The sequence below is a fragment of the Quercus lobata genome, chromosome 6 (genome assembly GCF_001633185.2).
Source record: "Quercus lobata isolate SW786 chromosome 6, ValleyOak3.0 Primary Assembly, whole genome shotgun sequence".
Taxonomy (NCBI): domain Eukaryota; kingdom Viridiplantae; phylum Streptophyta; class Magnoliopsida; order Fagales; family Fagaceae; genus Quercus; species Quercus lobata.
The window spans coordinates 21768143-21782334 of NC_044909.1; the positions used below are offsets into that span (position 1 = coordinate 21768143).

Below are 14192 nucleotides of genomic sequence, written 5' to 3' on the forward strand. Positions count from 1 at the left end.
AAAAGTTGAGCTTAAAAACCGTGGTTGCATTAAGTAGTTTCACCAAATTGCAGTAAAGGTTTAGAAGCTGTGCCAAGTGGCTTGATAGAATTGATGTAATGTTTTAGATAAAAATAACAATTTTTCGATCTTATCAACCACTTTGGATAAAGTAAGAGCAAACATGCTACAAGATAATGATAAAGCCTAGCAATTCAATGGATAATGATAAGCCCTTTGAGCTGTGTTTATCTAAAATCTTATATTGATAAGTTTTCAGATAAACACCGTGTAACAAAGTCAATCCGTGTTTGAAACAATTTTGTATAATAGTAATTCATATATAAATAGAATTGACTCTCGGTTAATTAGGTAGTCAAAATACTTCTCATTAATATTGTTGCTGCCTTAATCTGCAAAGCAAGGTATGTATTTCTCCTCCTCTTGCTCTTCTTCTTCTTCGTTTTATTTTGTTATTTTGTTCTTTCTTTGATTTACTTATTGGCCAGAAAATAAATTTAATGTATGTGAAATCCACGGTACAATTATCTTCAATAGAAATAGATCAATTTATTTGAGCGCTCCTAACAACAAATATCTTGAATGATTCATGTTTGATTAAAAAATTATATGTTCTACTATATATATATATATATATATATATATATAGTTTATTAAGAGTGCAACAAATTTTTTTAATAAGCATTAAAACTCACATGGATTTGAATTTCTCATTAACATGGAAAATTATTGAATATTCCAAGAGTACCATAAATGCGTACTCCCCCCCTCTCACATGAATTGTGAGTCTTACCACAAATTTAATTAGTGGGATCCACAATTATGTAAGAGAGGAGGAGTACGCATTTATGGTACTCCGAGAATACTCAATAATTACCCCCATTAACATTGGTGGGTTTGGGTGCCCTAATTAATGAGTGGTTTGTAGGGTTTTTTTTTTTTTTCCCCAAAATTCAATGCTAACAATTTAGAATATTTGAAAAAGTTCCAAAAAAAAATATTATTAATAAAGTATAAAAAATGACAAAAATAGTTATTGTTTTCCAAAAAAATTATATAGAAGAAATTAATGACCAAATTCTTTTTTTTATTAAAAAATAGATATAATTTTTTTTTTTTTGTTCTTATAATCTTCTCCTATTTTCTATGTTTTTATTACTAAGAGTAAATAAAATCTAATCTCCAAAATAAATAGATTGCAGTGCTATCATTTTATTTAGTTGAATTTTTTTGAAGCCAACCCCATCATTAATATATATTAACTACACAAAAAATCATTTATGAACTGTATTCATCTCATTCGGGGTGTTAAAAATTAGTATTTTAAGTTTTATCCTTTTTGAGGAAATGATAAGGAAAGTTTTTGGATCTAGCTCTACTTACTTTCCAGTAAATACAGGAGAGTTAATTCTCTAATCTATTCCGCTTATATTGCTCCCTTAATATATCTTTTAATTAGTTTCCTTTGGAGTGCAAGCACTTACATTTGGCTAAATAACTACACAAGTAGTACAAGGATGAGTTCATGCACACTAATGATATTAATTCACCTTTAAAAAAGTTGGGCGAGGAGTAAAAAAAAAAAAAAAAAAAAGTTAGTAGTTCCTTCATTGCTTTGTATGATATCTTCGGGGCATAGTAGTGAAGATGCAAAGATGGTTGCAACAGGTTTGAGATATTGGAGTTCATTAATTCTTTTTTGTCGTATGTGATATCTTTGGGCACATGAGTGAAGATGCAAAGATGATTGCAATAGGTTTGAGAGATTGTAGTTAAAACTTTATCCGCAAATATCATGCTAAGTAGTTTTTTTTTTAGTTGATCAAACACAAATTTAAATAATATGTGGGGTAGAATTTGAATCCAGTGCTTCACATAGGGATTAGGAAGTGCCACAAAGCTAAAATGCAAGGTATGATGGATACATCTTTGTTATTAACTTAACATGTTTTTTTTCTTTTAAAATCAAATATAAAATTTATAAATTATAAAAATGAATGTGGTCATTATCAAAACCCACACACACACACACACACATATATATATATTGTTGACTTATTTTGTTTTGTCAATAATACGTACAGACATAGAGGATGAGATCAAATAATACAAATTGTTGTTCAGATTGTTTTTCAATTATCAATACAAACTTATTACTAAGGTCTTAACTCTAAGTTTTTCTCCCAAAAAAAAAAAAAAAAAAACTTGATTTTGAGCATTAAAGTTCAATATATTATTCAAAATCCTTTTATATATATATATATATATATATATTTAAGGTATCTATACCATCTTCCATTCAATTATTATTATTATATGCATTTTAGTTTCACACAATATGCATTCATTATAAAACTTAAAAGTAAAATATTCATTTATTTATTATCTATTTTATTATTTAAATTTAAATAAATTAATTAAAAAATTATTTATATATGAATTTTGATTAAATTATACATTGCATGGGCATAATTTTAGTATTTAATAAAAACAAGTCATCACATCACAGTTTTCCACATACCAAAACGAAAAACAGCTTATATTTATTTGCTGGACAGGGTCCTACCGTTAATAATATTAACTACTGAGAATTTGACACCTCTAAAAACAATTCATCACATCACAAGTCACATAATGTATTATTATGAGCTAGACGCTATCCGTTGAAACCTTAAAAAAAAAAAAAAAAAAAAAAAAAAAAAAAAAAAAAAAAGAAAAAGAAAAGTTATTTGATATCAAATGATACCAGGTTAAGGTATTAAAATCTAATAAGTATGAGATATGTTAGTAAAAAATAACTAATTCATTAAAAATTAAAGACAAGTACCCATATTTTTTTGTTATTAAATTTTGATACAAATGACGTGATATTATTAATATAAAATGAGAGATGTTACGTCTATAATATTTTCACAACAAATCATATGTGGTTTGTTTTTATTAGTTCAAATTTGAACCTAATACTAAAATTACTTTTTTGCTCCAACAATAACAACTAGTAATAACTTGTCACTTAGGACTTGTTGTAAAAATATTGTGAAATTATTGTAGACATATTATTTCTAGTATATAATACTTTTTCAATGAAATGAGTTATAAGAAAGAGAAGTCAAATTTCTTTGCACATGATGAGATGAGAAATATTTGATTAGCTTAACAAGAGAGACAATAATTATCAATGCAGACATGGAGGAAGAGAAAACAGCAGCAATAGTATCATCGTCGTCCATGACTGCCGATCTCGATGCTCCGCTTCATGCGTTGGGTTTCCAGTTTGAAGACTTCTCGCCAAAAAAAGTTTCCGGCCGCCTTCATCTTACTGAGATTTGTTGTCAGGTTACCACTATTGCTCTCTAATTCATTAATTTGCTAATGAAAGTAAGAAATTAATAATTCTTATGTTAGTTTGTTTTCTTTCTTTTTTGGAAAAAAGTACAGCCATTCAGGAGGCTACATGGAGGTGTATCAGCATTGATAGCTGAGGCTCTGGCAAGCTTAGGAGCCGTCATGGCTTCGGGTTATCAGAGAATAGCTAGTGTTCATCTGAGCATTAGCCATCTGAAGCCTGCTAATCTTGGTGATCATGTGTTTGCAGAGGCTACACCTATTAATGTTGGCAAAACCATGCAGGTGGGCTCATTTTCGATTACACTCAGTCCCTTCATAATATATGCTTTAATTTGGCACTTGGCTATTGAACATTCGAATGACTTCCCTTCAATCATCATAATATTACTCCACTGGATTTCCGGCTTTTATCTTCTAGGCAAAGTGTGGAATATTCGAGCCAAAAGCTGAGACACTACTTCCTAATATCAATTTTTTTTTTTTAATTTATTAATTCTTTGCCTCCACAAATATTTTGTACATTTTGACTTGTCAGATTGATGTATAAATACAAATCAACATTTTCGACAATTTTTTTACGGTCATTTTCAAAGGACAAATGGTTAAGTTCATTAGTTGTGTTTGGAACAACATTTTGAAATGACTTATTCATTAACACCATTTTTATTATGCGTTATTAACAACATATTTTAAGGGTGAAACTTCTTGTATCCCTTAACTAATTGATACATATTTTAAGGGTGAAACTTAGTTGTAGTTTCTTAGATGTTGACTTTGAATTAATTTCGAATACGTGGATTCATTAACAAATGCAAAACAGGGTTAGGATAATTATTTCTGTAGGGACTCAATTTGTAACAACTCCAAGATAATATTGGACTCGTATGTAAAGAGGCCCACACAATATCATTTGTAGAGAGTGGGTTTGAAAGGTATGACCTTGGGCACAGGTGAGCGGTTTTGTCGTAGTATTTACAGGAAATAATACATGGGCGGGTTTGGCTAAACTCCCTCCACCGTCCCTTCACCCCAGTCCCCCCACTCTAGGTTTTGCTTCCTTCCTCTTTTATATCAGTCTTCCCTCCCCCTTTGTGTCCACGTGTTCATATTACCTTTTTTTAGGGTACAGGCCTGTCTAGTCATTCCATACTTAGAGTGGTTGGGGTTTTTTCTGAAAAAGCACAAGGGCATGGTCTTGAATATGGGCTTGTCAGATGCAGAATCCCTAATTACTGTGTTGGCGACTTTTCTCTTGCCCTTTCCCTGTACCGAGTTTGCCTCTTTTCCCGTGCGTTTTGGGAGGAGCCGAGCATAAGACTGTCCTCGGCCATGTCCTCGTCCCCTGTCTTGGGCTTTCATTAGGTGTCCTTGGAAGACTGCTCTCCTCGGCCTGGGCCTTGGGCCCACATGAGGGGTGAGCTTGGGCCGCAAATTATCAGGCCCCACAATTTCAATCATCTGATTTATTTGTAAATACAACTACATGGTTAAATTTAATTGAGAAATCTAAAACACAACATTTTAGATATTTTACCTAAATTTTGCTCTTTTTATTTTTAATTATGAATTATGGTTAATTTCCAATATCAAAATCGGCTCATTCCAATTAGAATCTTCTTTACTGCAAGATGCTTCTAAGACAATAGTTACTATAATTTTCATTTATCCAAATGCATTCCCCCTCCTTTCCTGCTATTGATTTTATTTTATTAATAGCAATTCCATATATCAATTAGCCAGCTCATATTGAAAAACTGGGTTTCCTATGACATAAAACCAAACTACTACAAGCTTTTCTGGAAAAACCATGCAATATCTTCAGTTTTTCTTCTCCCCCTTTACACTTTTTACTAATTAAATTCTTGGAGTATATATGTTCATGCTAATAAGACTTATTGTTCAAATGATGTCAATTTTGAGCAGGTGTGGGAGGTGCAACTCTGGAGGATTGATCCTTCAAACTCACAAAGAATATCCTTGGTAGCATCATCTAGGGTTACTGTTCTTTCTAACATGCCAATGCCGGAGCACTTAATAGATGACGCTGCAAGGATCGGGAAGTATGCTAAATTGTGAACCACCTATGCACGTGCTATGTTTGCATGATTTGCACACTAGACATTTTAACATTCAGTTGAAATCAAAGCCATGGTAAAATAAGGATTTCCTGGACATATAATTGTATTATGAAACAAAGGAGAAGTAATAAATTATCTTGCAGAGAGATACTGATGGCGCTTAACTTTTTCGCTGTTCTGAATTGGCATTTTCATGTTTCTCCTTTGTAACCACAATTTTGAACTCAAAGGCTAGCATATGAAACAAACTTCAAAAAGCCTTTCTACCTTTTTGCATAGGTTCAGGGCGTAAATGCACTTTTAGTCTCTATATTTTGCATCTTTTCCATTTTAACCATTTTAGTCTCTACATTTTCATTTCACCACTTTTAGTCCTTAAATCAATTAAAGGGTTCCATTTTGGTCCTTACCGTTACTCACTTAACAGAAATTGCTGATGTGGCAAACAGAGTCCACTGTTGGCACATTACATTAGCATCCACATCAACCTTTGATTTTTAAAATTAATTTATCAATTTTAACAAAATGAAAAATGAAAAAAAAAAAAAATTAGAACCCAAAATACACATGAATTCAGATCTAGTTTCATCTTAAACATGAACAAGAAAGAACACAAACCCAGAAAATTCAATCACAATAACACAAACCCACAAAAAAAAAAAAAAAAAAAAATTACCGACAAGAACATGATACTAACATAAACTTTTCTTGCATTTTCTTATACTTAGAACCAAACACAAATTACCAGCAAAACATCCAACCAAACACCACCAAAACCAACAAAAACATCCCCAATAACTCCACTGAAAAAAGGAAAAAAAAAATTTCTTGGTCCTTAAGATTTCCCCTCTCACGTCTCTACCTCTCTATAGAAAAACACTTAAATTTCCAGCCAAAAATACTCATGAAAAATCTATAGAAAAGCCACACAAAAAAAACCCATTGAAAAAAAAATAAAAATAAAAATCCTAGACGAATCTCCAAAAATATCTCCATAAACTCATCAAATAACCCAAAAAATCAAACCCAAAACCTCAACAAAATATTCCCAAAATTTGCTACAAATCCAGCAACAACAAAACCACAAGCACAGAACGAGGGGTTGCTCGCCATGGTCCGATCTGCCATTGCCATCACAAGGTCCGAAGACATCGTTGGGAAGAGTGAAAGGGCCGGGTTCACCGCTGATCTTAGCCCCTCTCTCTTTAAACCCAAATCCAAACTACCGCCGACCTCAACCCCTCTCTCTCTACCCAAATCCAAACCAGCACATCTTAGCCTCTCTTTCTCTAAACCCTGATCAAAGCCATATCCCAAAAACTACAACCTGAACTTAAAGAGAAAAAGAAATGAGAGAAAGCAAAGAGGGAGAGAGCGGAGTTTGAGTGTTTGACCCGAGAGAGAGATAGGAAAATGAAAATGAGTTTGAGTTTTGTGTTTATTGATGATGTTGTGTTTGGTTGACAAGAAAATTTAAGAAAAATTGAGATAGTTACTGCAAGTTTTTTTTTCCTAATCTTTAAAACTAAAAAGAAAAAAAGGTTCTTTTGTTTTTTTTTTTTTTAAATTTAATTTAGAATTACAAAATTAAAATTTATTTGTTTTTTAAATTTTAAATTAAAATGCTGAAGTTGCATATTTTAAATACTAAATAATATTTTAATATTATTTTATTGACCACGTCAACATTTAATGTGCCAACAGTGGACTTTGTTTGTCACATCAGCAATTTCTGTTAAGTGAGTAACGGTAAAGACCAAAATAGAACGTGTTAATTGATTTAGGGACTAAAAGTAGTGAAATGAAAATATATGGACCAAAATAGAAAAGATGCAAAATGTAAGGACTAAAAGTGCATTTACGCCTAGATTTTCAAAATAAAGTAGAGGCAGTTGTTAGCAAAATTGCAAATGTAATCTGCATGATGTTAGTTTCAACTAACAATGGAGAATGAGAAGGGCTAGGAAGTGGGAATGCTCTCGATGAAGCAAAACATTCCTTGCCCCCCCCCCCCCTCTCTCTCTCTCTCTCTCTCTCTCTCTCTCTCTCTATATATATATATATATATATATATATATATATATATTATGACCATCTCCTTTCTTTTAATGAAAATTTTTTTGACGCAATGAAAGGGGTTAGCAGTTAGCCTCTTACCATGCCTTTCGCTTTAATTATCTTGCCCACTATACAATTATTTATTTATTATTTTTTGTTGTTGTTGATCGTGATACAGATTTTTAGAGCCTTTGTTGTCACACCCCGAACTAAAAAGGGTCTAAAGCATGTAGATATAAACCTTCAAGATAAATTGTAGGGGATTTTTTTTTTTCCTTCCATCAACTGATCAAGTAAATAATATATCTATATGATAAAAGAAAAATGATATGTCCACAACATTTTTACAATTTTTTTACAACAAATCCTAAGTGACAGATTATTACTGGTTGTTATTGTTGAGGCAAAAAAGTAATCTTAGTGTTAGGTTCAAATTTGAAGCAGTAACAACTAATCACCTGTGATTTGTTGTAAAAATGTTGTGAACGTAACATCTCTCATGATAAAATATTAACTTGCTAAAAAATCTCCACAATATAAGTCAAACCTCAATGGTGCATTTACAAACAATACAAACTACAAATCATGTCTCTCCAAATATGCATAAAATTCCAAAGCTCCAAATAAATCAACACAAAGTCAAGAACAAAGTGCCTAAAGGCATATTTGGTAGACTGTAATGATAATTACACAGGAACAGGAATAGGAATATGAATTACAAAAAATACAAGTTGTTGTAATGTAATACTTATTACTAATCATTTGTTTGGTGATAACACAAAAATAGAACTTGAAGACAATGGAATGGAATCATTTTAAATCAAATTGTCTAAGTATAAAAACTTAAAATGTATTTTAGGAAATATCTTACTCATATAATTAAATTTCTTAAAAAAATAAATTTTTTTTTTTTAAATTTGAAAGAGAAATTTTTTATTTTTTATGATTTTTTTATTTCATAATTTTTATGTGTATATGAAAAGTTTGTTTATTTGGAAATATATTAATTTTAAAAATTGATACACATACTAAGGAATAACTATTATAGCCCTTTTAAAGAGAAATAGTTACTCCTCATTTTAAAGAATGAAAATACTGCCACATTTTCACAGCAACCTCCCTGGGCTTTACCTTCAGATTCGTCTCTTTAGTGGACCGGGGTTGTAAAGAATGGTCCTTTCATGACTAATGGTGTGCTGCGAAGGACTTCTAGAAGTAGTTTTGCAATAGATAGTGATGAGACTGTGTTATTGTTCAACCTGGACAGGCTTAATGAAGAGAGACCAGAGTGGGTTCGTAGGGATGCATGGGACAGAGGTCAGATTCCTGAAGACCCTGACCCCTTTATAAGTTCCTTGGTGCATAGGGTTGATAAGAACAGGTTTAGATTAGAAATGGGTGTGGCCTAGTGAATTCTCAAGTGATGGGCCGTGAGCATTCCTAGACTTAATTCCTAATAGACCCTGATACACAGGTGGATTTGGCTCATAGTCATACTGTAAGTTTAGACACTGGGCTTGACAACTACTCAGCCTCGGACTCTGGTAACTTAGGCCCAAGCCCACCATCACCTACCTCCATTGCTTCAAAACCGGGGCCTTCACCTAATCTTCATTGTGAGGAGTGGTTGGATAGGACTCCTACAACTTCAAAGAAAAGATTTCAAGCAGATTTGGGCAGGCTGGATAGAAATATCAAGCAGAGGCTGCACTGTGGTTTCTTTACTAATGAAGGTGACAATTATGCAACTCTTGAACAGTTTAGCTCTTTTAATACTAGTTGTGATGTACTACCTACTGAGGATACTCCTTGTAATCCAAATGGGTGCTAGGAAGCTGACCCTGAACAGCTTCCCCAGTAGCCATGAGAATCCTAAGTTGGAACTGTAGAGGTTTGGGCAAACCCTCTACAGTGATGAAGTATTTCCAAAGGATTTTGTCTTGGACTGAATTGGTTTTGGGAAGGGGTGTATGGAGAATGTCCTTTGCTTGTGTAGGGGAATAGAGGTTTTTTACAAGATCAGTTTTCCAAGAGGTGTGAAGAAAAGAAGAGAGTCATCAGCAAACAGAAGGTGTGTGAAGGAAGGACCATTTCTGCCTATCCTAACACCATGAATCAAGTTTAGGTGTTCAACTTTGAAGTAAGGATAAGGATAGAATATTTGCATAAAACAAAAAGAGATAGGGTATAAAGGGTCTCCCTACCTTAACCTTTAGGAAGGTTTAAAGGAGGATGTTAAATTTCCATTCACCAGAAGGGTATAGCTAACAGAGGTAACCCATTCCATAATCCACTTGATCCAATTCTCCCCAAAGTTCATAGCTATCAACACTGCCCTAAGAAAAGTCCAATTAACCCTATCATAGGCTTTACTCATGTCAATCTTGAGCATCCCAAAATTGGCCTTCCTTCCTTTCCTCTTCCTTAAAACATCAAGAACCTCATGAGCTATAAGTATATAATTAGAAATGTTCCTGCCCTTGATAAAGGCATTTTGAAAAGGAGTGATGAGGGTATCCATCAGAGGTTTCACCCTATTAACTAGAATCTTAGAGATAATTTTGTAAATTACATTACAAAGGTTAATAGGTTTGAAGTGAGTAACTTCCTCAAGAAAGGGAACTTTGGGGATGAGTGTAATAATGGTATGGTTGAGGGGAGTGAAAAGTGAACAAAAAGGGAAAAAAGCTAGAACAGTGTTTATGACATCAGCTTTAATAATGCCCCAAAATAGTTGATAGAAGAAAGCAGGTAGGCCATCTGGTTCAAGGGCTTTGTGGGAGCCCAATTGAAACACAGTGTCCTCAATTTCCAAAGGGGTGATTGGTCTATTGAGAAGAGTAATGTTAAGCAGAGAGGTCTTTCCTTAGACAATACATGCCCTCTCTGCCATGAAGAGGATGAAACATCTACACACCTTTTCTTGAAGTGCCCCTTTGCTAAAGCCTATTGGCATGGGTCCACACTTGCCATTCATCTGACTATGCAAATATTTCTGTTCAGTAGTGGTTAAATATTTTACCCATTAAACTTGATCTAAAGATCCCAAATTCTATGGACTATTTACAAGCTCTGTTCACCTTTCTCTAGACCATGTGGACTCATTGAAATAGAGTTGTACATGATGGGATCACCCCTAATCTGTTGCAGGTTATTCTGATGGCTCAATCTTTATTTTGCAGGTACAAGGAGTCCTTCAGTGAACAACCCTGCCAATCTGGGACCCTAACAAGACCAGCTGTTGAACCCCAATTTGCAGCAAGACCTTGGCAGCTAATCATCAAGATATCTAGCAGTAGGAGTAGGAAGCAGAGGAGAAGAGCATATGCATATGAAGCAATCAACCCACTAGGAGCTAGGGTCTTTTTGGTGTTAATAGTAGTATATCTAAGACTACTACAGGGTGTCTACTGGATGCTATGGTGGAAACCAGCCTTATAGTTACTGCTCACAACTTCCAAAGAGTTTTGTTTCTAAGTGATTGTGGAGGACTTATTACAACCTTTAACAACAGGAGTGCTTCTAGTTGGCAAGACCCTACGAGACTTGCTAATTTAGATTCCCTTGTTTGGAGTGGTTTTCTTTGCAAAGTGATCTTAGTTCCACTATTAATAGTTAACTATGTCAATATTGTAGCTAAGCAAGCACCTCTTGTGCCTTTAAGATAGCGCTGGTCAAATCCAGCTTTTTGTATAAACTCTTATTGTTGTTTTGTTCTCCCTGCTTTTGGTATCAAAAAAAAAAAAAAAAAAACTATTCATAAGAAATAACTATCCCCTGTAATCAAAACATAACCAAACTACTAAATAGCTAAACCATTGGAATAACTTATAGTAATACCTATTATAGTTTACCAAACATACCTTCTATTTGTTTTGACAATAATGTTTTTTATAAAATGAGTCATTTTCCAAATAGTATTTTCAATAAAACTATCTTATTTTCTTATGTTTAGCAGTAATCTTAAATGAGTTGAAAAATAATCTTCTAATTTCCTTTACTTAGCATACTATGAGATAGAGTTGCTTTTCAAAAAAATCTAGTGGGAAAAAAAATTTCTAAAAATAAGTCATACTTTTTATGTTTAATTAAAGATGGTTTTCCTTTAACTTATTTTCTGATCCTACCAAACATTGGAAAACACGAAAAACTACCTTTATACAAAGTTTTCCTTTGAAACAAACATAGCATTAATTACACTTAAAGTGAAAAGATTAGATTTAAGAGGGGAAAACAAAAAATAAAAATAAAAACCTTGGCAAATGCATGTCAAATGTTGATTCCATTTGAGTTTGACTCTACCAAGTTCAAATCATAAATTTTTGGATTAAAACAAGTTTTTATTCCTATACGTAGTTTTTGACAAGTCAACCTGAAAATGACTCAGATTATCTCTCTCTCTCTCTCTCTCTCTCTCTCTCTCTCTCTCTCTCTCTCTCTCTCTCTCAGATATGTATATATTAAAAAATTTTAACATACTTTCTAACATGTGTGCGTGTGTCAATAAAACTAAAAAGTACAAAAAAAAATAATGATAAAAGTTGAATAATACATAAATCCTTAAGTTTACAGTCCAATAATTAATTTTATCATTCTAAAAGTCTAATAGTTTTACAAAAGAAGAACAAAAAGAGCTTATACATGTTATACATGAAATAAAGTTAAATCACCTATAAATTATGTGTGCTTTTGGATTAGCTTTTGCTAAAAACTAATTTACTAAAAGTTGGATAAATTATAGTTTATTTTAAAAAAAATTAAGACTTTTAAAAATATGTACATAAGAAAATAAGCTAAAAAGTTAATAGAAAAACAAATTCAAAATCATATATACAATATGGATAGCTTTAAGAGTAAAATATAACCTAAAGTATATGTAGGGACACGTTTTTCAACCCAAGCCCAAGGTGTGTGGGATCTTGGACCAGTGAGTCCAGTACAATAAATTTGTAGAGAGTGGGTCAAAGAGCTAGATTTTAGTGCATGGATAATAGTTAATATGGTGTTCATGAGAATCAAACAGAGATGAACTGAATTTATCAAAGAAAGTTTGTTCTTGGCACAATCCGAGGAGTTTTGTTCTAGTAAATATTGAATGAGAATGGTTACAGAAGTTCTTGGATTGCTACAGTGCTTTCTCTATTAATCCCTGGCCCCTCTCTCCATGGTGGGTCTCTCCTATTATACAATCCCCTTTGAACGATCTTGGCCTTCCACTTGTTGATCATCTAAGCCTATACTTGAGTGTCTGTCCCATCAAACACCATCTTTGGCGCTCTGTGAGTTGCGGTAACCGAGATAGCACTGTTCAAGGGTCTTATCCACATAAATGCGGTGTTAGCAAATTTCCCTTAAATATTCCTGAGTTCCTATCCTTTAGAACTTCCTAGAAGGTCACTCTGACTATTTAGGACTTATATTTTACCATGCTTTAGCTGGTCCGAGGATATATTTTTCCTCGGACTTGAACTACCACACTCTCGGCCAAAACCTCACGCCCCATTGTATATGTCCGAGGATATATTCCTCCTCGAACTTGGATTACAGCACTCTCGACCATAGCCTCACGCCCCATTGTATGATTTTGGGCCCATGACCCCACAGTATACTTTTAGCCTTTAATGTTATGGGATGTTTTTATTTTGGCTTTTTAAGCTTCAAAATTTTCATTTTGGCTATTCATGTTTGATTTAGTTTTTATGTTTAACCTTTTATGCATGCTTCAGAATTTTTTCATTTTGACCCTTCATTTTTATCCCTTCATGAAAATGAGTTAATTGAAAATTAAGTTTGAAATTTTATAATAAAGATTTGATGAACATGTAGTACTGTTGTCGAGTGGGGTATGGATTTGACCAACCCGTGTTGGGTCAAAATTGGGTACAAATTTTAAACTTATCATACTAAAATGTATTGCTATTACTCAATACCCTTTTTTTTTTTTGGATTTGAACGGGTTAATGGGTTCTAATTAAGTCCATTTTATAGGGGGGAATATATATACACACACAAAAAGATTACAGTTGGAAGATAGGATATATACAAGCAAGGCTATACAAATTCACAAGTGAGAGAACTATGTCTGGCACTTGAACTAGGGTTTCTTGAAGCCCTTGGGGTAATTGGTTGATCTTTTATAGGTTCATATAGAGTAACCATTGAGAATCATGCCCTTTCAGATAATATTGATTACGTAATTCATATTTTTATGCCACAGTTTTTATTTATTTATTTTATAAATGCTAACTGTGGAACTCTTTAAATTTTTTGTTGGTCGGCATAACTCATGGCAATGAGGTAAAACACAACTTACCCACGTTCTCCTTGTTCATGTCAAATTATTGTAGATTGTAGATATCCCCAACTAGCCTGAACCGTACGTAGTATTGGGTTGGGCTTGGGCAAAGAGCTTGAACTAAGGCCTTTCTAATGCTTTGACCAGCCTAATTAATTAGCCGATCATCTAGTTAATTTTGATCACGAAGAGAGGGATGCCTAAAAAAATAATAATAATTTTGCTAATGAATCGTGGCTAAAGTAAGAAACAATAACAAACATTGGACCAAAACTAATCTACCTCTTGCGAAAGAAGAGATTACATTTCCGGTTGATAGTTACCTTGGACCTTTGGTATCCTTTTTGGACTAGTGATAGGAAGAACTAACTCTTTTTTTATATTCTGAAAGCTCCTTTAAAAGAAGATAAACA

General features: G+C 33.1%; 1 protein-coding gene across 1 annotated transcript; it reads left to right on the plus strand.

Moving 5' to 3' along the window:
* Positions 1–346: 346 nt before the first annotated feature.
* LOC115993535 (1,4-dihydroxy-2-naphthoyl-CoA thioesterase 1-like) lies at positions 347–5653 on the plus strand. The gene is made up of 4 exons (XM_031117476.1): positions 347–404; positions 3185–3336; positions 3439–3630; positions 5272–5653. Exons 2-4 carry the CDS (start codon positions 3187–3189, stop codon positions 5422–5424), a joined length of 495 nt encoding a protein of 164 aa, XP_030973336.1. The 5' UTR covers positions 347–404; positions 3185–3186; the 3' UTR covers positions 5425–5653.
* The last annotated feature ends 8539 nt before the right edge of the window (positions 5654–14192 follow it).